At 41.8% G+C, this 25,216-nt stretch overlaps 1 protein-coding gene across 3 annotated transcripts in view; it reads left to right on the top strand.

The window, feature by feature from the left end:
- The window catches only part of SLC26A4 (solute carrier family 26 member 4), a 53,238-nt gene that overhangs the window by 16,513 nt on the left and 11,509 nt on the right, over positions 1–25,216 (top strand). For all 3 annotated transcript variants that reach the window (XM_070504950.1, XM_014831925.3, XM_070504946.1), the window contains 14 exons: positions 1,033–1,185; positions 1,289–1,371; positions 6,440–6,587; positions 7,509–7,622; positions 11,593–11,670; positions 11,808–11,903; positions 12,899–13,005; positions 15,085–15,154; positions 17,642–17,734; positions 18,655–18,750; positions 18,974–19,204; positions 21,404–21,458; positions 22,813–22,958; positions 24,526–24,609. In XM_070504950.1, coding sequence (XP_070361051.1) covers positions 1,033–1,185; positions 1,289–1,371; positions 6,440–6,587; positions 7,509–7,622; positions 11,593–11,670; positions 11,808–11,903; positions 12,899–13,005; positions 15,085–15,154; positions 17,642–17,734; positions 18,655–18,750; positions 18,974–19,204; positions 21,404–21,458; positions 22,813–22,958; positions 24,526–24,609 — 1,554 coding nt within the window. The remainder of the gene's footprint in view (positions 1–1,032; positions 1,186–1,288; positions 1,372–6,439; positions 6,588–7,508; positions 7,623–11,592; positions 11,671–11,807; positions 11,904–12,898; positions 13,006–15,084; positions 15,155–17,641; positions 17,735–18,654; positions 18,751–18,973; positions 19,205–21,403; positions 21,459–22,812; positions 22,959–24,525; positions 24,610–25,216) is intronic.

Genomic DNA, 25,216 nt, shown 5'->3' with positions numbered 1-25,216 from the left:
ATGTATTCTGCTTGCACAATAACTTCCCCTCTCATTCTCTTACTCTTGAATGTTTTCTAGAGAGTTGAGGTTGCCGGCAAAATCACTCCAAGATTACTTAATGTTCATTACACATAATTGTTACTGAATTGCCATAATTGCCAATAATTATTTTAAGTATAGTTGATCTATAAAAATAAGTAAGCTACATGTTATAAACTACAAGATGCTCCATTCTTTTATCTTCATATAAAAATATTTCTATAAAAGGACTCATTCAAAGAAAAGTGACCTCACTGGGAGATTACTTGCCTCAAAGAATTGAGGAATACCTTTTTAGGTAATGCCTTCTACAGGCTTGAAGTCGCTATAGCAAAGATACTAGTGCTGTTTCCTGGGATTCCCCCTTGTTAATCTACAGTGATTCCAGGAAACCTATTTACAACACAAAACTAGTTTTTCCTGAGCTGACGTGTCTGTCCACCTGGAAAGAGTTCCTTTCATTTAAGTCATCTTAGTTCAAGTATGAACTAAGTCCCAAATTAATTTCCTAAAATGTATACTTGACATATACATCAATTCAATAGCTTTTCTTTGCTATAAAGAATGGATCAGTCCATATGTATCTACATATGAAGTATTTTAGGTATCTTTATTATAACCTGTATCATTCAGGTTTAGAGAAGAGCTTTACCTAAAATACTGGCTAACTGGGACTTTTTGGTTTACTAGCCTTTCGTCTCAATAATATCATAATCAACATGGTGAAAATTAGGCCACTTAGCAGCACCTGTAAAACCACTTTAAGTTTAAAAGAACTTTTAAAGCTTTTCTGCAAGTAAAGGACAGTATATAGTGATATTTTTTCTTTTAAAAGATTTCATTTTTTATTGTAAAAAATACAGATAAGCAAAAATAAGAAAGCAGAAATCACCCATAGTTTTACCACTCCAAATTAACCCTCATTAATAACTTGATATATTATTTATGTGCTGTTTGCTGATGATATCATAATTTTTCATAAGAGAAGTATATAAAATTTTCTTTTTACAGACTCTGATTGAGATTTTTCAAAATATTGGTAGCACCAATCTTGCTGATTTCATTGCTGGATTACTCACCATTATCATCTGTATGGCAGTTAAGGAAGTAAATGATCGATTTAAACACAAAATCCCAGTCCCTATTCCTATAGAAGTAATCGTGGTAAGTAGAATATGTAATTATAAAATTCAGCATTAATTAGTTTGACAAGGAAGGAATTGTTACAACAAATGGATCTTTTTTTACATCTTTTGTTTTATTTCAGACAATAATTGCTACTGGCATTTCATATGGAGTCAACCTGGAAAAACATTACAATGCTGGCATTGTTAAATCCATCCCTAGGGGGTGAGTATGGCATTACTCTCAGGCAATACTAATATATTAAGTTAGTATTTATTTTAATGAAACTGTTTATTACAAGCTTCATTTCACTGGTACTCCTTCAATAGTCTTATTTGTGTGTGATCTTAATGAAACACACATTTGTGCAAACTATTGGATAAACAGTATATGTGTAGATAAAGCTCCAGTGATTTGTTCAAAAGCAGCCCCTATATGCTCTCTCTTTTTTCTTCATTTTCTTAAACCATGGCAGGACCTGTACAGCAGACTCTTGATTTAAATTCATAGTATGATTACAATATACTATAAATAGAATCCTGGGTTGTAACATTTATTACACTGAGAACAATCCAATTAAGGAATAAGGAACATCTGGCCTAACTTCTCCACCATTTAATCAATATTAGGTAATAATTATATCATTTGTTCCTATAAATAAAATGAATTATCAGGGCTGGCCTGGTGGCGCAGCAGTTGAGTTGGCACGTTCCACTTTGGCAGCCCAGGGTTTGCCGGTTTGGATCCCAGGTGTGGCCCTACACACCGCTTGTCAAGCCATGCTGCGGCAGGTGTCCCACATATAAAGTAGAGGAAGATGGGCACGGATGTTAGCTCAGGGCCCGTCTTCTTCAGCAAAAAGAGGAGGATTGGCTGCAGATGTTAGCTCAGGGAGAATCTTCCTCAAAAATAAATAAATAAAATAAATTATCTTCAAGGGAGGTTTTATATATGTTTGGTAGTTTGGTGAATTAGAAGAGTAAAGATCTAAGGTCCTTTGTCCATCTCGGTCACCATCCACTTCTGTGGCCATGGGGGGTGTTCTCCTGTAAAATAAATGTAATGACAAAAGTCAAAATCTCAACTCTATCTTGTTGTGAAAGGCCAATGAGATGGCTCATAAAATGCACAGAGGGGACCAAGTGCCCTACAGTATGATTTTATCATGTGGCGTTCAAAAGAAGCCCAGATGTTCACTAGCTTTGTAACATTAACTTATGGCATTTATGACTAGATTTGCTGTTAGATAACCAATAAGTACTAGTTTCCCGTCCCTTCATGCTAGCTGAGGGACTTTCTACCCATCTTTGTTTCTCCATGCTTTTAGTAGAAACTCCTCAGGCTAGCTAAGTCCTGGTGCTGATTCCACAGGGAACCACTGCCTTTCTACTTGATTAATCTTAGGATTTCTTCCAGGATATGTTCAAAAAATATTTGAAAAACTACAGCTGGCTACCGGGGACTTAATTTACATATTATCCATTCTAGTGTTTCTCAAACTTATCTTTTTGTGAGAATCACCTGAGATCCTTGTTAACACAGATTCCTGGTTCCCACCCAAACCTGTTGAATCAGGCTTTCCAGAGGAGGGGCCTGGAGTTAATATTTTCCAAAGGTGCTTCAAGTGATTCTTCTGATCATGTAGATCTGGGAAACTCTACATTAGAGGATTCACATTTTGATAGTGAATCCTAATGCTGGAAGAAATTTAAGGATAAAAGATGCAGTGTGGCTACTTGAGTTATGGCGTTTTCACCATAATAAGTAGATTATTTGAGTAGTTATAAACAACTGCATAAAACATGCATTTTATAGATCCCTTTTCACAGGGTCTCTAAGGTGTAACACTTAGAGGTGGTCCACAGCAAATGCTCTGACCCATAATCCATGTTCCATTCATAGATTTAGGGAACTCATTTTTGCAGCCCTAAGTTATCCTTTCTGGCCCTTCCAGAGCTTTCCTGGCTGCTCTCCTCCTGAGAATGGATCTCTAGCCTCTTGCTCTGGGGTTTGGTCAAGTTGAGTCCTCTGACAGACCACCTGGTGTGATCGGTCAGCTAGCCTAACCTGTCTGGCCCTGATCTATACTCTCCTCCACGAGGGCAGGAAGCCTGTTTGTCTTGTTCAGCTCTGTCTTCCTAACACAGGACCTCTCCCATAGTAGAATCTCAGAAAATATTTGTTGAAGGGACAGAATACCCAAGCCTACGCCATTATAAACAAGGCAAAGAATGGCCTTTACTGTCCGATCTCACGTGGTAGCACGGAAGCAAGTCTAATGACATTAACAAACCTGAAAAAGAGGGTGGTGTGGAGAGATTGGAAAAGAGCAAGGGAAGTAGAGTGTTAAAGGTGAGCACGAGGAAAGGCAGAGGAACAAGGAGAAAGACTGTGCTCACCCACCTCTTCACCCCCTCCGCACTTCAGTCCTTCAAGGAGGGAGTAGAAGCAAGGCTAGGTGTTGCCAACTTCCTTTTACCCTCTTGAGGCTCAATGCCATATGTTAGGATCCTTCTGTCCCCAGTAACATTGTCCCATTGGACAGCCAAAACGGTCACTCCATGCTCTTCTCTCCCATTACTTTTCCTAGCCAAATATACAATTTCCGCATGTCCAGATAGCATCTGAGTCCCACCAGGATTCACCCAAACCAGCGGCCCTCATTCTCTCACTAGGGCTTTTTCTTAACCAGCAGACTTTAAAAGGGCTGTCCCCACATGCCTTTCTTCTCACGCAACTGATCTTTATCCTGCAGCTCTTAATATGTTATCACAACCTAGGCTTCCCTTTTACCTCTTCTGTCATCATTTTTTTAACCCATATGAACAAGATGGACTGCTTTCTCCTCTAAGTTTTAATCCCTACTCTCTCTCCTGCCTCATCTCTGAGCACACCAGTGACCAGTCCCCTCCTTGCCAGTGCCGGAGGTCCCCTTTGTCATCAAGCTTGTTACCACTGTGTTTAAAGTGATGTGCTTTACACTTGTCCTTGGAAGCATGACTCAGGGGGAACAGTGGGGCAAGGCCAACAAAATCACAGAGGTTCTCTCCTGGCTGATTTTCCCTGTTGCTAGAGTGGTGGTGCATTTGCCAAATGTTCAGAGCCAACCTGAAGTAGAAATGTGCAGTTGGCATCGTGTTTCTCAGGCCTGGCTCTCCTTGATGGGTCCCTTGGCCCTTCAGGGATTCACGGCTTCCTACCCTCATCTTTTCAGAAAAGTGTGCCTTTGCACTCTCACACGCTTTGGTAGGGTTATCTCATGATCAGGCCAGACAGGGAAGTGTTGCAGCCAAACAGGGCCACTGAGTGAGCATAAAATTTGCAAAGAGTTGTGTCCACTGGAGGAGGGCAGGAGCTGGGGAAAAGGCTTACTCGGAGGTCATTAGAAAAATGGTCATTAGAAGAATTGGCTTCATTAAGATGCAGCAAGATAATACAAATGGGTGTAGGAGCGTGGCAGACTTAGGCTCTCCCAACATTTGCTGAGTACCTACTATGTGTGTAGGCACTAATTACTTGCACATATCATACCTCATTTAATCCTTCCAACAACCCTATGAGAAGAGTGTATAGTCCCCATTTGAAAGCTGAAGAAACTGGGTCTTGGTCGGTTTAAGTAAAATGCCCGAAGTCGTAAAGTTACTTACAGAGGGATGGAGCCAGCGCTCAGATCCTCTGATTGCAGGACTGGAAAGTTCTCCTAACAGACCCCATTACCTGAAGTAGGGTTGACTGGGTCTCAGGAACAAGTAAGAAGCCTGAGTTTAAGCAGTGAGGTCCAAGGTCCCATCCAGACCAGCAGAGACGTGATGCTGAGTCCGCAGCCTACGGCAGACAGGATGCAGTCCCAAGCCTACGTGTGGGTTAAGATGAGATGTGGGAGCAAAGGAGGCTGAAAATTCATCTCACCTGTGGGGAGAAAAAGGCTACAAGGGCAGAGAACCAGACAGATCTTGTTACCTAGGAAATCATCGAATATCTAACATTCATACCTGGACCCACTACATGACCTTGAGCAAGCCACTTCACTTCTCTGGGCCTCAGTTCCCTTATCAACAAAATGAGAGCGGGAGATTCAACCATTTCTAGGATATTAGATTAGGATATTAATTTGAATAATATTAGGATATCAGCTAGCTCTAAATTTCTATAGTTTTCTATAAGAATCTTATTTCTGGGGCTGGCCCCATGGCCGAGTGGTTAAGTTCGCGTGCTCCGCTGCAGGCGGCCCAGTGTTTCGTCGGTTCGAATCCTGGGCGCGGACATGGCACTGCTCGTCAGACCACGCTGAGGCAGCGTCCCACATGCCACAACTAGAGGAACCCACAACGAAGAATACACAACTATGTACCGGGGGGCTTTGGGGAGAAAAAGGAAAAAATAAAATCTTTAAAAAATAAAAAAAAAAAAAAAAAGAATCTTATTTCTACTTTACCATTTCCTTCAAATTATAGGGGAAATCACGTAGTTTCCTATTAAAGGAACTTCAGGCGTAAGTGAAGCAGGTGGGAGATATTGGTGTTTTGTTTTTTTTTCTTGGTTAGAGACCTCTGGAATTACATCATATGCATAGTCTTCAAGATTAGGTACATGAAAGTCATTCCTCAAATTTTCATATTTGGGGACAACCACATGCTTATAAACTTGTAGGTTTTTTTCTTTACGTGGTTTGTAGAGTAGCTCTGGTTTTGTCAAACAGTAGTCATCTGGCCTCACAATCACTGGGATGTCTTAGTCATTGTGACTACGGAGCATTCTGATAAGTACATAAATTTAATCTTTTTTAGATTCAAGAAGATTTTAAATATCAGCATTCTTAAGATAGAGATTTTCCACTTAGCTCTTTTAACATCTTATATTGTCTCTTTAACAGACCTGCCATCTCTTCAGACAGGGTAAATCTCCTTTTATAGCTAGGATAGCTTCAATTCAAAGACCTTTAAGGTGAAATTGTGTAAGGAGAAATGCTAATGTGTGAAATGGCATGGCACGGGGGTTGTCTGATGTTAAAGAATCAGAAATGGCAGATTTATTCACGTCGGAGGGAGAGAGGAAGCAGCATTTGTAGGCCCTCAAATAGAGGATAAAGAAATCAGCCGGTGAGATAGCACCAACTTCTGAATAAAAATGGTAAAAGCGGATGCCACCACTTACCCATCTCCTGTGCTTGTTTTCCTCTTGGATGAAGTCCTTCATGTCTGACATGTGGCTGGGTTGATATAGAATTTAGGGAGGTGGGAAAACAGAATTGTGGTCAAATCTTCACAGCATTTTTCCTTTAAAAATTCACTAGGTTTTTGCCTCCTGTCCTTCCACCTGTGAGCTTGTTTTCTCAGATGCTGGCTGCATCATTTTCCATTGCGGTGGTGGCTTATGCTATTGCGGTGTCTGTAGGAAAAGTCTATGCCGTCAAGTATGATTACACCATCGACGGGAACCAGGTATGGTACCCCCTTCACTGAACTGGTTTTGTAGGGCTGAAGATAAAAAAAAAATCATAAATGGGAAAGATTTTGTTGTCTGCTAAAGAAGGGATGGGTTTCTCCACCAGTCCTTACTGAGTTGGTGTCCCTCTTGTGCGTACTAATTTGAAATTATTTTGAAATATACATGCTGCATCACTTTACTTTTCAAGAAATAAGTTGAAATCATCCTAATTTTAAAAGAGTTCGTTCAGTCAGGTCATAAATGACATTCAAAGTTAACAGGTCAGAATAAGAATTCTTCACGTAATCCAGTATCTCCTGATAATTTTTTTTAATAGTAGCTGTAATATGGCAAATCTGTGCAACAAACACCATCAATAATAGTTGTGGCCATTTTAAATTGAGGTGGTTCACTGTGCAATTAATATCTGGAAGACAGTCTTTGTAGGTGTATGATGCATTGTCAGGCGAGCTGATTTTACTCTGTTCGCAAATCTCCAAGTGTGGTATGTTTCTGAAAACACAGCCTAGCAATTATGGCAGTTAAGTGGTTAGTAATCAAGCAGAATAATAGCTCTCCCAGTCATGATATGCTTCACAGCAAATGTCCAACCAAAGAAAAATGCTTAATGCGAGAGCTACAGATAACGCCACTCACCAGGAAGCGAAGGAAGCGTTTTAGCAAAAGACCAGTTACTACTTCTTGTCAACCTTGAAAATGATTGAGAGCAGTTAGGCCTCTCTTAGGGCCTATGGAACCCAAACTTCTGACATCTTTCAAGGTCCCCAAGCACCTTCAATGGTGAAAATTAAATTGGGATTACCAGGCAGGATGAGTTTGTGAGATTGCTTTCCTAATGATCTTCCTTAAACACTTGGTGAGAGTCTTGCAAAGACTGTATTTGTAGCATCACTGCCATCCAGTCTCTGCCTTAGGAATTCGTTGCCTTTGGGATCAGCAACATCTTCTCAGGATTCTTCTCTTGTTTTGTGGCCACCACTGCCCTGTCCCGCACTGCTGTCCAGGAGAGCACTGGGGGAAAGACACAGGTATGCAGCAACAGCGTGGTAAGACCTATCTTTGCAAAGAATGAGGCGGGGAGAGGAGGCTCCGAAAGGCTTGCACAAGAATGGAGCAGGACAATTAGCCTTTGAGAAGCAAGAGACTTGTGCTTCCTGGTCTGATTCCACCCGGGGCCTAATCATCTTGATCCACTCCCTCACTGAAAACCCCTTAAACAACAACCTTTACGGGTTTCTGACGCGGCAATTCTCAAATCTCTTTGTGTCAGTGCTCAGCTGGCAGATAGCTACACTTACCTGCTTTTCCAGGGACAATAACAACTGACAAGGGATCAGTAAGGAAGAATGCTGATTTTTATCATCTGTTATCTGGGGATAGAGAAGGCCTAGTGAAAGCACCTCATGGCTTAGTGAGTCATTATAATTTCGGGAAAATGAAAAGCGCCTATTTACACTTCCTTTACAAGGATCAGGAACTTCCTTTTGGTCCCACAGAACAACAGTTTGCTAGCCAAGAATATTTTTGTTGTAACATTTTGGCATTTCTTCCTGAGTAAGATTTTTGTTTCTGAGGTTCTGAATGTGGGTTTGATCTTGCCTTTTCAACGTGGTTTTAAGTTGTTGCCTTCACAAGGTGACCCCAAAGCCAGGATCCCAGTTAATCTCTGGATAACCCCTCCTTCAGTCAGCCAGAAGGCTCAGAAGCCATTCTCAAAGGGCATCGTTTCCAGCCAGACGTGGAGACAGACACGCCAGATGAACTGGATGCGGCAAGGGCAGTGTCAGCTATGCCTGGAGGGTTTCCTCCTCCCAACGCAGACAGAGCTGTTAAGTAAGAGGAAAAAGTGCATTGAGACTATAAGAACAACAAACTCAAAGTAAATAGTTTAACACAGACACACAGAGTCTTCAAATAGGGGTTTATTAAGGCAGAGACACTTATATAAGTAAGTATAAGAGAATAACTGAGAAAACTGACAACTCCAGCAGTGGCTTACCCAGGGAGAGCTTGAATTGTCCCCAAGGTGCACCTGATTCTCCTTTCTCTCTCTCTCTCTCTTTTTTTTTTTTGTGGAAGATTAGCCCTGAGCTAACTACTGCCAATCCTCCTCTTTTTGCTGAGGAAGACTGGCCCTGAGCTAAAACATCCATGCCCATCTTCCTCTACTTTATACGTGGGACACCTACCACATCATGGCTTTTGCCAAGTGATGCCATGTCTGCACCCGGGATCCGAACTGGTGAACCCTGGGCCACCGAGAAGCGGAACATGTGAACTTAACCGCTGCCCCACTGGGCTGGCCCTCCTTTCTCATTTTTAATGGATCTCTGTGACAGGGTTGGAAGAATTGGCCTCTTCCAATTCCTTGGTTCCTGTTGAACAAAAATTTCATTTTGATTTTCAGAATTTTTCTTTTTAAAATTGAGTTTATATTTTGTTTTTTGTTTTGCAAACCTTTCCAGCCCTGAGGGAGCAAGAGAAACAATACAGTCCGTACCAGGAAGCATAACTAGAGATCTGTGGTCAAGAGGAAAGGTCAGAGGTCATTTCCAAAGTTGCCCTGTCAGCAATTGTCAGCAGCAAGTTCATGGGGCATCTGTCAGCAGCAGGAGTTTCAGCTGCTTTCATTTGAGACGGGCATTGACAAGCTCTACAGGGCACATGGCCGTAAATGGGTGCAGACAGATCCCCCACGGCTGATGTCCGCTTTCCTGCTATTACCTCCAGGCTCAAATGAGGCACGGGCTGGCCCCAATAAAAATGCCCATGTAAAGTGATTCCTTGGCAGAAGTTTTGGGGATAATGGTGTTCTGGTAAGCTAATACCCCCTGCCACACACTGGCATGTATTATATTTAGGAATGAAGGATGCCAGGATTTCAGTATTGAAGAATGAAACGAGCACAGAAATGGCTTGATATTTAATTCCTGAAAAGTATACTGAGTTCTGGAGTTAAAAGTCTAAGTGCCTGGACTGAAATCCAGGGACCCACGACCACATAAACCAGCAGGTCATCTCTCGTCGTGTAGCTTCTCCTGCTTTCTTTGATGTTGGAGCCACAGTTTCAGCATCTACACAATGGGGATAATAATTGTGTCTACCTCACAGGGATGTTGTGGGGATTCAATAAGCAAGTCCTGGCACATACTTGTAAATGCTCTTGTTCTGGTCATTAGCTCCTCAGGACAGGAACAGCAACTTAGTCCCTGTGATGCATGTATCGTGCCTGACACATTAGAAGCGCCCAGCACATATTTGCAGAAGGAATCGACAGAAGAGTGGTCAGCACATCTACAGATTGTGGAAGAGCTCATCATTACAACCTCTTCTCCTCACCCCCATCTGACTCCTACTGATTCATGAAAAAGTCATTCCGAACACAAACTATTCTCTAGCTCTGACTGCTCTCTCACTTAACAGAATAATTAATTTTCTAGTAATTTAAATCTGCTCACAGATATAAAATCTACAGCATTTTGCACAAACCAGCCTTCTAAAGTAAGTACAAGTAGTGGGTTGCTCACCGATATTAATATAGTAACCGAAATTGGTCTTGGTCCTCACAATCGGAGACTTGTCATCACATATACTCGGCGAGTAGGTGGCCACCCTCCTGGCATGAGTTGGGCAGCCGGCTGTGGTCCCTGGCCCCAAATCTCCATATCTCTCATCAATTCACAGAGCCCTACATCCATAGTGAGATGCAAGTGGTTCATGAGAGACAATAAATATTGGTTAAGTAATTGCATGGAAGGAAGGAAGGGAGGGAGGAGGGGAGGTGGGGAGGGGAGGGAGGATATTAGCTTCTCTGCTTAGAGAGGAGAGGGGAAAGCTCACCAAGGTACTGGCAACCTGGAGGCGTGGTGCTAGGAGGTAACAAATTGCCTAGAAAAAAGGATCTGGATGTACAAAGCAAACTTTTTAGTACATCATATATATAATGTTGCCTCAGGTTGACCTAGCTATACTCTGAATCTGAGTGACCAATTTACCAGGTGGAGCGCATGAGTGTGACCATGAAATCGCCTTACGTTTTCAGACTTTCTATTCATATTGGCTTTATCTGACTCCTTCAACTCCAACACCTTGCACCAGGTGGTACTTGTGCCCTGTACCATCCTCCCTGTGGCTTCCTCTCTGATCACTTTGCTTCTGGTTCCTTGTCTCTTTTTCTCCTTTGTTTCAGAGCTTCTAGTCTTCGCCTCGGCCATGCCCCCGCTGTCTCAGCAGAGAATTCATTGGTCATCTAATCAAACCAGAGAGTAGTCCCCACCCCCTCAGCCTCTCTCCTAATGATTTACGGATCTTAGGAGAGCTTTTTTGTCAGCGATGGTAAAGTTTCTGAAGCTTCCTTTACCCCTGCTATTGTCCGTGGGCAGAGCTCTGAGCCGGCATCTGTGGAACTGTTGGAGGAGGGAGGAGGTACGGTCCCACCTGTCAACAGGCTCATGTGGCAGTTTGATTTGCAATTTATTTCCTCTGAGACTTCCGTGGCAACCACGCGCTACAACTACAAAGTGTTATAAGAATTGCTACTGTGGCTGCTGATTCAATCCTGTGGAAGAATCAGATGTGGGCTGTGAGAATTTACTTTCCGAGAACATCACAACATCTGTTGTTGGGGAAGGGGGCGGGTCCACATTTCCTGGCATGGCAAATAATTAGAAGTTTATTTGAATTGACACCAAAACTGTTAGGTCTGTAATATATCCAAATGAAATCCAGATCAAACTGGCTTTACGTTAGTGGGCTCAGTCTCCACATTCTCTTTAATTTCTCTGCTATAGCTGCTATATAGATGGTTTCCATTTTTCTTCAGTTGTGTAGCATTTTAGCAAATAATTCTCGTTTCTCTCAATAGTATTGAGCAGAAGGGGAAAGGTCAGGAAACGTGAAGTGCCCCCATGAACAGGCTTTCTCACATAGACGTCCAGCCAGCCGGAAGACACAAGGGAGAAGGACGAAGCCCGTTCATGGGAGATGTGTCTCTTTCAGATTGCTGGCATCATCTCAGCTGGGATAGTGATGGTTGCCATTGTTGCCCTGGGGAAGCTGCTGGAACCCTTGCAGAAGGTATACCCCTGCTTCTCGGCACACTGATTGCCTAATTTCCCTTCCTTGCTCAACCACCGGAGAAATACAGATTTAAAAACCATCACACAGAAAGCCATTCCCCTGAATAACACAGCCTTCCCCATCTTTCTTGGCAGTCGGTCTTGGCAGCTGTTGTAATTGCCAACCTGAAAGGGATGTTTATGCAGGTGTGTGACGTTCCTCGTCTGTGGAGGCAGAATAAGACTGACGCTGTAAGTCACCTACCACTCATTTTTCCCTGAAATAAGATTTGATCCTTATTTGCTTCCTGCCGTATCATTGTGTCCCCTTATCTCCTGAGTCTTAAGCACTTTTTGGGAAGTCCAGAGCAGAAATTAGAATTGTGTGGACAAGCCAAAGCTGTGAAGTCTGCCACCTGAACTGCATTTTGTGGAGGTCCCGTATCTCTGGGAAGAGGCATTTCCAGCAAGAATTCCATAGGAGCTCACTCATATACCCCTGGCCTTCTAAAGCAAACAAACAGCCCTCTAAATTTAGGATAAACAAAACAAAACACAAAACAAAGCAAAAACAAAAAACCAAACTACAAAAACCCATGCTGGTTGTAATTCTGACCAAAGTAACCGTCACAACTGTTCTGAGGAACCGCAAAAACTAGAAGCTAAATTCTCTAGAGTTCTGCTCTAATTTAAAGCAGAATAGATAAAAAGAACGAGAAAACTTCCTATATGTTGATATGGGGAGATCTACAAGACAAATTAAGTAAAAAAGAGACCAGTTCAGACTAGAATAGTGCGTATACACACTAAGAGATGGAAAAGTAAAATAAGCTTTGTGGTAATATTTGCTTGTATTTGCAAAAAGAAATGCTGGTGAGAAGTGCACACTGTGTACACACACAGAAATAAAAGAGGGCACTGAGTTGGGATAAAGGATGGGAATGAGTAGAAAGGGGAGAGGGTTGCAAGCAAGATTTTTCCCTGCACACCTTTTTGTATTAATTCCATTTTGAGCCATGTTAATATATTACCCAATCAAAACTTAAATTAAGAAATATTTAAATGAGACAGTTGGTCCTTATTGGGAAGGCCAATTTCCACTTCCACTTATGTGAAATGAAGTCAGAATATTTTAAAAAGCAGTAATTTGTTTGTGGACAACTGATCTTATTATTTTTACAGGTGATTGCTCACCTGATGGTACCTGATGAAATAGTATAACTCTTTTCATTTCCATTTTTCCCTAGGTTATCTGGGTGTTTACATGCGTAGCATCCATCATTCTGGGGCTGGACCTTGGTTTACTAGCTGGCCTTGTATTTGGATTACTGACCGTGGTCCTGAGAATTCAGTTGTGAGTAAAATAAGACCTATAAACAGGCCAACACACCCTGAGATTTCTTATAACATTTTGATGAATATAGTAAAAGCACCCTCTTTCATAATAGTTACTATAAGTTGAGTGTGTCTGTGAATTAAGCACATGGTGCTTTACACACGTATTTTAATCTTCAAAATGAATCCTGTGAATAGCTTTCATTATTCTCATTCTACAGGTAAGAAAATTGAAGCTCAGAAAGGTTAAGAACCGTCCCCAAGATCACACAGCTAATTAAGTGTCAGAGCCAGGATTTGAACCCAGGTGTATTGCACCCCAAATCTGTGTGCCTAGTCACATGCTCAACTGCTGTGCTCTCCTTTGTGTCATGATACAACCAAAAGACACATGATTCCGTGAAAGGCTGAGCTGGCTTTGCAGATTCTTCTGTGAATGAGATGAGATCTATGAGGCACTGGGCCCAAGGTTTGGGACGAGATAGCTGCAAACATATTATAGCTTATTTTCTTTTGAAGCTAGTGATGCAGAAGTTGTGTAACGCAGTACATGAGACTTTCAAACAGCTGACTGGAGCCAAAATTCATTCAAAACTGCCAAATAAGGCATGGATCCAGTAAGCCACACAATCACGTGAAGTAGACGCAGTTAGATGGTATGCAGATTGAAAGCAGCAAAGACACCATTTAAAGCCACAGAAATGGTCAGTGAGGGAACCTGGAGGGGTGTGTTTTTTGCTGGTTTTGTTCTGACTCTTGAGAGGATTCTGGTATGTGCCCTTCTGGGTCTAGGAAACTGTCTGAACAGCGAGGGAAACAGAACTTCTCTTCCTCCTCAAACTTCTGTTAGCTTTCCAGATTCTGGCCCCTCCTCTGTCTGTGCTTTGGGCCATGAAGGAATCAGAACCCCAGAACAGCATCAGCATGGACATCTTCAGCTTAGAATAAGCTTTTCCCGTTCCACCAACCAGTCCTCCGCTCCCTCCTTCCCGACCCTGGCGTGTTGGAGCCCACCCCACATGCTTGTGTTTACTGCCTCAGCACCCTTAAATGGATGCCCCAGGGCCCAGAGGAGTTCACAGGCTCCCAAGTGGCCAATTTGCTGCTGGGTAGTAACTCCGAGAGTGTTGATGGAAGATGCCGCCTCTCGTGCTCTGTCTGGCTCAGTGTTTAGTTTTCTTGTGCGGGTGTGGTTGGGACAGAAGCGTTTTGTAGAGAGAGACTACATAGCTTATGAGCTTTAGGTTAAAGCCCGGTGCGGCACAGTCAGCTGAGGAGAAACCGGCGGCACATTTTAGCTGCTGATTTGGTAACTGGGGTCTTAGCCAACAAAAAGCAGAATCCTCCACAGCAGTTAATTTCCAGTAATTATAAGGCTGATCCAGAGAGCACCCGGCTGAGAGTACCCCAAACAGACGCTCTTTCCTCAGGAACTGTTGTTAGCATATGTCCCTTGTCACACTTGAAGAATCATGGAATTTATTTGATGGCATCAGGAACAGGAAATCAATAGTCTGGTTGATGGGAAGGACTTATTTCTGGTCCCTCCCAGGCTCCTATTTCTATGAAATGAGTCTAACTGGATCACTGCAGACTCTCCAGACTTCGTCAGAAATTTGCCAGAACCTGCAAGTAGGTTCCAGGCGCTGTGCTAGGCACTGAAGACCCATGGGGTAAAAACAGAGGCTGGTCTGGCCCTGACCTCCAGGGCCTTTCGGTCTTCTCTGAAGCTCAGTTTACCCATCAATAAAAATGAGGCTAATACTGCTGCCCTTTCAGGGTTATGATAGGGCTTAAATAAGAGTTAACATGTGTCTGCTCTTTGTTTATCCTATAAAGTGTTCCGGTTGTGAGAGTACGACGCTCATTATTTCTCTCAGCCATCAGAAAAAAGCCACAGTTCCTCTTTCTCCCCCAGTTCCACACAAACACCAGCTGTTCATTTCAGAGTTAGCTACAGGGAAATGTCAGCTGCAATCAAGAGAGAGTCCAAAAACGCCAGAATGAGGGGCTCTTTAGTCTCTGTTATTTCTTCTAACTTTTTATTCCAAAATATGCCTGTTCCAAAAAATCTTGACCTTAATTTTTCTTCTTTTAGTCCTTCATGGAGTAGCCTTGGAATCATCCCCACCACAGACATCTACAAAAGTACCAAGAATTACAAAAATGTGAGTGACTTTCAGAGGCATTTGCTGGACTCGGGTTTGCTAGCCTGGATTTTCAGGTGTCACATATTTCTCTCTTAGCATGTTAGGGACAAGTCAGCCAAAGGGGGAGCCTTCTGTCTCTTGGGAATGTCCAGAAGTCCACTGGGGGTGTCCTGAAAACTTTTGACCCAATGTGCCCTCTGATAGCCATGGCTTACATGAATTTTGTCCATGCTAGTTGAATGTTATTTTAATATCTAACCATGGTAAGAGAAATTCTTAAAAATAGACAATCATTATTTCCAGAAGTTGAATCAAAATTCTATTTCTCTGGGTGAAGGGAGTCAAAAGGTACAAACTTCTAGTTATAAAATAAATAAGTCACGGGAATGCAAAGTACAGCATGGTGACTGTAGTTAACAATACTGTGTTGCATGTTTAAAAGTTGCTAAGAGAGTAGATTTTAAACATTCTCATCACAAGAAAAACATTTTCTAACTATGTATGGTGACGGATGTTAACTAGACTTATTGTGGTGACCATTTTGCAATATGTATTTACAAATATTGAATCGTGTTGTACACCTGAAACTAATAAGTTATGTCAATTATACCTCAATAAAAAAATGGCAAAAGCCTCTGGGACCTCTAGAACAAAATAAAACATATCAACATATGTGTATTGAGACTCCCAAGAGGAGAAAAGAGAAAAAAAATAACAGACACAATATTTGAGTAAATATCAAAATTTTCCCAAATTTGATGAAAAACATGACATACAAATCCAAAAGGCCCACTTAGCCCAATTAGAGTTGACACAAAGATCCACACCTAGACATGTTATAGTAACACTGGTGAAAGCCAAGACATTAAAGAAATTTTTTTTTTAAGATTTTATTTTTCCTTTTTCTCCCAAAGCCCCCCAGTACATAGTTGTGTATTTTAAGCTGTTGGTCCTTCTAGTTGTGGCATGTGGGATGCTGTGTCAGCATGGCTTGATGAGTGGTGCCATGTCCGTGCCCTGGATCCAAACCAGCGAAACCCTGGGCCACCGAAGCAGAGCGTGCAAACTTAACCACTCGGCCATGGGGCCGGCCCCTAAGGAAATTTTTTAAAGCAGCAAGAAGAAAAAAAAATTCTATTTCTCTGCTATGTAATCCTTATCCTCTATGCAACTGTCTGAAATTCCTGCTAAGATTTTCTTCATTTAGTTCTAACAAGAGACTTTCATGTTCTCTGTCATCAAGAACTTTATTTGACATTTTGCTCTATCCTTGAAATTGGAAGAAATAATATATAATACAGGAAGTAAAAAACAAAGAAAATAAACATCCCACTGACAGGCTTGTGTTCCTTGCAAATAACATTGCTTCGTGATCACCAGGGGAAACAAAGATGAAAAAGCAGAGAAAGAAAGTTAGGAAAATACCAATTTAGGAAAAAAATAGTTTTTTTAAAAATGTGAACGCTAGGAGGTTGTAGTCTAATTTTACCTTAACATTAAAACAATGTTGGGGGTCCGGCCCAGTGGTGCAGTGGTTAAGTTTGCACGTTCTGCTTCGGTGGCCTGGGGTTTGCCAGTTCGGATCCCAGGTGCGGACATGGCACTGCATGGCAAGCCACGCTGTGGTAGGCATCCCACATATAAAGTAGAGGAGGATAGGCACAGATGTTAGCTCAGGGCCAGTCTTCCTCAGCAAAAAGAGGAGGATTGGCAGTGGATGTTAGCTCAGGGCTACTCTTCCTCAAACAACAACAACAACAACAACACAATGTTAGACACAGCATCTGGAATTCTAGTAGCTGCTACTTGATTTATTTCCATAGTCTTTCTCAGTTACGTTGAGCCAAGTGCCATCAAGAGCTGAACATGATTCTAGAGAATCTTCTGGCTCTGGGGCAGGCAACTCTAGGCTGAGTTTGGGAGTTCTGAGTTCGAGGCTCCGGCTTGTGGAGACCTGACCCAAGCCATTGGGCCTCCAAGGGTCTCAATTTTCTCATCTGAAGGGGCTGGACTAAAATTGCTAGGATTCCCAAAGACCAGAAAAGCCTATGATTCTGTGGGTTCCACTTTTGGTCTGGCCACTGAGTGTCAGGGTAAGACTAAATAAATGATACCATAGACCTTAGTTTCTGCAAATCCTCTTGATTTTGCTACCTTTTTTTCTATTTTAAAAGAATTTTGGAAAAATAAAAGAGCCAGTGGTATGAACTTCAGGCAAATCATGTCACCGTTCTGAGCTTCAGTTTCTTCATCTGGAAATCAGAGGGTTGAGTCATTGCTTTCTAAGGCCCTTTCTAACTTGACCTTCCACGGGACCGTGGAGGTCCAGGAGTTCGGGTGACCCATTGCCTCCCAATGGGATGAAGCCCCTGTCTAGTGGAAGTTGAGTGCTGCTGCCCAGCTCCCGTGAGCAATTCTAACTCAGCTCCTAGCTGAACAGCCAGAAATTGAATTGAGTATTTGAAGCCTGAAATTATTTAACTTCCAATTTTTTTTTAATGCTAGGTTGAAGAACCTGAAGGAGTGAAGATTCTTAGATTCTCTAGTCCTATTTTTTATGGCAACGTTGATGGTTTTAAAAAATGTATCAAGTCCACAGTAAGTATTTTATCCCTCAAAGTTTGGTTTCTAACCTCCCTTGAGACTTCATTCATTCTACAGGTAATTATTGGGCTCAAACTGGGCATAAGGCCTTACACCCTGTTCCCTTTGTACAGGGCATTAAGAAGTGTAACGTAACATCCTTGCCCTCAACTTATAACCTATTTAGTGAGAGGAAAGAAACAACAATAGCACATACGGTAAAATCCAGGTAGCAATAACTATGCTGTACAAGAAACTCTAACGTTGTCTCCAGGCAAAATTTGAGCAAGTTCCCAATAAGTAGTATAGACAGTGTGAAGGGTTTCCAGAAGGGAGCCATCCATGTTGGGTGGACTGATCAGGCTTTGAGTGACAGTTGGGCAGAAGGAAGGAGGTTGTCAGGGTTTGGGGAACGAGGTGAGCTGAGAGGAAAAGGAGGGGCCATGTATTAGAAGAAAGGGTTGTCCAGTTGGAGGAAAGGGTGAAAAGTACTAAGTGGAATATGCAAGCAGGAAATTCTGGTCCTGAATTCCATGCTGTGGTTCAAGGTTGGGGTTTGCCTCTAGCTAAGTGTTTTCCTACGTGAGTTCCAGGGCAAACTGGTTCAGAGGAATGTTCACAGATTTTGCAATAACAAAAAGGCTCTACGATGTCAAGGAAATTCAAAAACCACAGACTTAAAGCTAAAGTGGTTGTTTTTTGCTGTTTGGTTTTTTACTGTCTCGGAGTCTTTAATATGCTACTGTCTTCCCTGAGTCTCTGAGTGGGAGGGGCCTGGTGGCCTGGTGGAGATTCCATCCTATCTCAGAATTTGGTTTTTAGGAGGGTGTCTCAAGGAATAATACCATTTGAGAAATAACCTTTACAGATAATAATTGCCATTAATAAGCATTAGGAACCAGACGTTTTAAGTAACTTGACATTTGTTTCCAAAGGTTGGATTTGATGCCATTAGAGTGTATAACAAGAGGCTGAAAGCATTGAGGAAAATACAGAAACTCATCCAAAAAGGGCAATTAAGAGCAACAAAGGTGAGGCAACATCTTTCTCTCCCTTCTTAAATTCTTTTCTCTCTCAGACCAAAACAAAAGCATTTTTCTTCCTAGAGCACCTCAAAGTTTGGGCTGAGTTCATCCCCTCAATGTTTTCCTTACCAAGGAACAGGGTGTGGGGACTTCTATGTAATTTGAAATAAATCGTTGAAAGACATTCCAAATCATTGGCAAGTAAGTTGGTAGTGTTTTCTTTGTTTAGAATGGCATTATAAGCAATGCTGGTTCAGCAAATAGTGCTTTCGAGCCTGATGAAGATATTGAAGATCCGGAGGAACTTGATGTCCCAACCAAAGAAATTGAGATTCGAGTGGATTGGAACTCTGAGCTTCCTGTCAAAGTGAATGTTCCCAAAGTGCCAATCCATAGCCTCGTGCTTGATTGTGGAGCCATCTCTTTCTTGGATGTTGTTGGCGTGAGATCGTTGAGAGTGGTAAGCTTTCAGAAGTTTGATTTATAGATGCGCAATTTGGCAATAGTAAAATTATATGGGTTGCCCAGTCTTGCAAAAGGGCAACTGATTGCATGGGCTCTGTAACTTTTCTAGGGGAATGCTTTTGTAATACAGTGTAATATTTTAAAGCATAGGCTATGGAGCCAGACTACCTGGGGTTGAATCCTGGCTTTACCACTTACCAGCAGCATGACTAGCGGCAAGTTGCCTAATCTGTCTGTACCTCAATTTCTTCATCTATAATATGACGATAATGATGGTACCAACTTCATGGGGTTGCATGAGGATTAAATATATATATCGTTTAGAAGAGTGTCTCATATACAGTCACCCCTCAGTGAATATTAACATTTATTACGTTTTATTTTTCCGAGAAGACATAGGAAATGGAACACAAAAAGAAGAAAAATGGGCAAAAGTTTATGTTAAGTATTATGTTTTAATATGTTTATGTTTATATATCAGAATGAGGAGCATCAGGTACACGGCAGGACTGTAAAAATCAGGCATCGCTAGAGTTTAGAGCAGGAAGCGGGAGAGGCATCAGGGAAGTCAACGAGCTGAAGAGCATGCAGAACAGAAACATTTCATGATATCAGAAACCAGTTGTGCAAGCTCAAGCTCATCGATTCTTTCAACAAACAGATGAGAAATGCCTAATAGGTGCCAAGCACTTGGCCAGGTGCAAGAGGCATAGTCCCTACCCTCATGGGACCAAGCAGATTAGGAGGGAAGGCAAACATCACTGTAATCTTTTAAACTACAACTGTACTAAGTGCACCAAAGCAGACTAACTAGGGCGTCAACTTGACCGGGAGTGTGAAGTTTAGGTGAAGCTTCAGGTAGGTATCAAGAGGGTCAGGCAGAGAAGCAATCAGGTTGCAGGCACCAGCAATCAGATAATATGAAACGGACCCCAGCTGAGGTTCACCTTAGCTGGGGCTTCTTGGCTACCTCCGCAAGGGCAGGAAATGATTCCAGGGTGTGGGTACTAGGCAGGTAAGGTGGAAAAGTGATTATACTTGACAAAAGAGTGTGAGAATATGCTTGACACGTTCTGTTCCAGTTCTCTTAGCCAACCTGTTACCAGCTTGTTCCAGAACATACTCTTGTTCTTCATCGTGCATTTCACGCCAGGCGTTGGCTCAGATCCACTGTAGATTGTGTTGGCCAAAGTGTTTAATGAATTACTTTTGGGGATAGTCTTAACATATTTAATGCCAGAATATTTTCCACACCTACCAAATAGTTGCTTTCAAATGCTATAATGATGATCATGAAAACTCTAAACTTTATAATTGCATATAGGTCTTGATCGCACCCCAGAAATTTCAAGATCTGTTTTATTATTGCCCATAGGTCTTGTATCTTGGTTTTGTTTAATTAAACTTTTTATTTATTTATTTTTGTGAGGAAGATTTGCCCTGAGCTAACATCTGTGCCAGTCTTCCTCTATTTTTGGTACGTGGGACACCTCCACAGTGTGCTTGGTGAGTGGCGTAGGTCTGTGCCCAGGATCCGAACCCATGAATCTGGGCCGCTGAAGCGGAGCACATGGATTTTTAACCACTCTGTTATGGGGTTGGGCCCTAATTAAACTTCCTTTTGCGATAATTGTAGATTCCCATGAAGTTGTAAGACATAAAACAGAGAGATCCTCTGTAACCCTTAACCCAGTTTCTCCCAATGACAAGATCTTACAGAACTATAGCACAAAATCACAATCAGGATATCGACACTGATACAGTCAAAATCCAGAGGCCTTGGTTTTTAGGTCAGTTTTTACATTTGGAACCCAGTGGCCACATATCCACACCCATGTGTTTTCCACTCAAAGATGGAAAGTGGCACTCTTGTTCCAATCAGCAGGGGCTACATTAGGAAGCCTCCTCTACTCCCTTCTTTCCTTCCTTCCGCAGATATTTACTGAGCACCTCTGTGCTGTTGAGTGCTCCGCTATTCAGCACTGGATGTTGCCACCTCTTGAGTCTTTTCATCCCTAATCACACCATCACTGGAGGTGGAAAACTTCGATGGTTTTCCCATAATGAACTTTTCCTAAAGTCCTGATTAACCACGAAAGTGTTGAAATTTCTCCTGAGCAAGTAATTGATTGCTACTGAATTATGGGCAGATAAAGTTGATCATTGTTACAAATTCTCCTTTCTAAAATTTTAGGTTGTCAAAGAATTCCAAAGAATTGATGTAAATGTGTACTTTGCGTCACTTCAAGGTAAATGCATATACCTATCTATCTATCTATAGGAATTTCCTCTAAGCCCTTTTTCCTACCTTGGAATGTGGGTACACGATACCCAAAGGCCTTTTTTCTTTTTTTACAAGATTTTATTTTTCCTTTTTCTCCCCAAAGCCCTCTGGTACATAGTTGTATATTTTTAGTTGTTGGTCTTTCTAGTTGTGGCATGTGGGATGCCGCCTCAGCATGGCCTGATGAGCAGTGCCATGTCCGTGCCCAGGATCCGAACCAGCAAAACCCTGGGCCACTGCAGTGGAGCGCATGAACTTCACCACTCGGCCACAGGGCCAGCCCCAAAGGCCTTTTTTCAATTTATTGTGGTAAAGATGTATAACATAAGATTTGCCATTTTAGTAACATTCAAGTGTACAATAAATTCAGTGGCATTAGCACCTTCACTTCTTGTGCCACTGTCACAACTATCTATGTATTTTCAAAATTTTTCATCACCCCAAACAGAAACTCTATCCATTAAGCAATCACTCTGAGGGCCCTTTTGGACCTAGAAAGATATTACTTCCAATTTGCGCCATAGAGATGGTAATGCATGGAAACCTAAGTCCTGACAGTGGTGCAGGATCAATGGGGGAAAAATGACCATGGAGAGAGCAGAGCTAAGATGATCTAGATCCCTTAGAACTAGAGGATGCTGCAAGGCATGAGTCTGTGTCTACGGATGAGTGTATGTATGTATGTAGGAAAATATTAGTGCTTAAGCTGAGTTCTCTAGAAGCAGAGCCTGAGAGAAAGATTCTTGCCCAAGTGGTTTATTGAGAGGCTACACTCTGAGAAAATTCCTGAAGGAGCGAGGGGAGCAGGATAGGGCAAGGCAAGAAGCTGGACAAAGACATGGTTTCAGAAGTCTACTTTAGCCTGATTCCACAGGGCGCACACACAGAGGCTTACCTCTCCTAGAGGCAAGGGGGCTGGCCTTTCTACCCCCATATCAGTTGGTCAGTGGCTGCAGGCCACCCAAGGGTGGGGGTGGAACCTCCTAGGCCTTTCAGGTGAGGCAGCTCCTATTGGCCAAGGAAAGTTCTCCAGAGAAGGGCACAGCTGTGAACCATCAGCAGCCAGGCTCAGAGCAGCTGGAGTGTGGGTACAATGGCAAAAGGGACCTGGTCAGGAACCAAGGCCATGTGCTGGACCAGTTACAATATAACCATTCTATGTGCTCCTGGAAAAGAAACTCAGTCAGCTTAGAGCAGAGTCACATTTTGGAAATGAGAAAAAAGAATTAAAAGGAGGAACTACAAAACGTAGAATTGGTTGATGTTACAAAAATGTCTTTTCCCAGAGACTAACTAAACATTATCTCTTTCTTTTGAAGATCATGTGATAGAAAAGCTGGAGAAATGTGGTTTCTTTAGTGATAACATTAGAAAGGACATATTCTTTTTGACTGTCCATGATGCTGTCCTCCATCTACAGAACCAGGTGAAATCGCGAGAGGTTCAAGATTCCATTTTAGAAACGGTAAACATTTAACCTTTCTACATATGTATCGTTCCTAAACGGTCATGATTTCTGTAAATGGCAAAAATTCCACAAATCTAGGTTTGGATCCCAGCCTGGTGGGGTTTTAAGCCATCTGCTTAACTTCTCAGAGCCTCAGTTTTCTCATCAGTAAAATGGGAATAAAAACATTTACCTTGCTGGGCAGACATGAAGACTAAATATGATAGATTCCAGGAAAGTGCCGGGTTCTAGTACCTGGAACATATCAGTCCTACAATGTGTGCATTTACTAATAAGAATAGGCATTAGCTGTAGTGCTTTTCTAGAATATAGGCACTGAATCTCAGATCTTCTGTGATTTGTATATACAAATGCAACTTAAATTCTCAACCATCTGGAAACTTTTGATTATAAATGCCTTTAAATGGGGTCCATTAGGTTGTAAGTGATCTTTGAAAAAGAAAAAAAAAATGAAAAGCCATGAATCAGCCCAGAGTTAATTATTCCCCACAAAATAGAATAGACACTGATTTCCCATGGGCCTCCTTATTTTGTCAATTCTCCTGTCGAATACTCAGGAGAGTTGTGCACTCTGGTCTGGGCCATTGGGCCGGGCCTACTGGTGGACCTGGTACAAGAACCGTATCTCTCATGGACCCTCTTGCAGGGAATTTGGGAAACTAAAACAAATACCCATAAAAATAACAATAATAATTATTCCAGGGACACAGTCTACTATATTTTAAATTGCTTCCCATTTTGTCTAAAATTAGGTTAAGTAGATTCTTACTCTAGATTGCAAGTTAATGTTGGAAGTAAAACTAATTTAGAAAACAATAGCATATTATTCTTTTCAGCTGTTGTTAGTGGAGAAATTGTTTTGCTTAATGCTGCTGGAGAAAATACTTGTCCCAAATACCAAGATGTGGATCTTAAATACAAATAAGGAAAAAAAGGAAAGTAGTAAAATCACAAATCTAAAAAAAAGCTACAACAAGATGCTCATCTTTGAAAACTCATAAACTTTTTCTATCTAATCTAAAATTCTCTAACCCATAGTTAACAACAACAAAGTGGGGTCATATAAAGAATGTGAAAAAGATTCCGTATTAAAAGCAAAATAGAACCAAGGTGTCAAGTTCTCTCTCAACATGAAAACAGTTATTTGTTATCCCATTCAACTTGGGACTGTTTATTGTCATCGTTCACAAGCCCCTCACTGGGCATTCACTGCACACTCAATGCTGTATGAGTGCTCTTGGCTGAGCCATTGAAATAAAAACACTATCGACTGTTGAATCAGTTAGGCAGACGGGCTGACTCGTCAAGAGGCATACACTTCAGAGACTGGGGAAGAGAGCTGAAAAGGAGGTTAGACAATGCAGAACTAGACCAGTTCACACTTGAATGTGAATAAATGGTAAAGAGAAAAATTCTAAGTGGGAAATATAAAAGGATAAGAAAGCTGAAAAGGATTTTGAAGCATGGAAAGTCTGGTAAAGCCTCAGTTCATTTTCAGTGGGGTATCAGGTGGGTTGATGTTATTATATTTCCAATAAATATTCTCTTTTTTCTCTTTGCCAAGATCACGCTTATCCAAGACTGTAAGGATCCTCTTGAATTAATGGAAGCAGAGCTGATTGAAGAAGAACTTGATGTCCAGAATGAGGTATGATCATTATTTTCCTTCAAAGAAAATAATTTGGATTAAATCTTGAATAGATAGAATAATACAGATGGTGACTATGTCTGATAAAAACTATTCAGGGAAAATAATTTCTAAGAAATACCAAAAAGATGGCTTCATAGACAGAAGAAAATGGAAAACAAGAATTCTCCCTTGAAGACATTAAGTACTTGGGGACCTTTTGCCCCAGGCATATCGGCATGATCAGCAACTGGAAGCAGCCAACATGCTGGTCCTGATTTTATACCCAAGCCTCCACATACTTTCTCTTCCAGAGACACAAGGCCAGTGGGATGGGTGAAAGGTGCATAGATGGAATTTCTAAGCCAGGAGTTTCGTAAGATTCGGGCATAGTATGTGAACGACAGCAACCTCATGACCTTTCTTCCTCTGACTAATAATGGCTTAAAAAAGACACTCCCTTTATTTGAGACGGATTCTAGGTATTTCTGATGCTCTTGGGGGCCTCAGACCATTCCTAAGAAACTTGACTGAAACTTGTAGTATCTGAGTGAACTCTGTGGCTCCACCTTTGAGTAAAATGGGACTAACAAAAGAAGATCGTAGAGTTTTAAAGTGGAAAGACATC

The sequence above is a fragment of the Equus asinus genome, chromosome 1 (genome assembly GCF_041296235.1).
Source record: "Equus asinus isolate D_3611 breed Donkey chromosome 1, EquAss-T2T_v2, whole genome shotgun sequence".
NCBI classification, from domain to species: Eukaryota; Metazoa; Chordata; class Mammalia; order Perissodactyla; family Equidae; genus Equus; species Equus asinus.
This window is presented reverse-complemented; position numbering and strand designations above follow the sequence as displayed.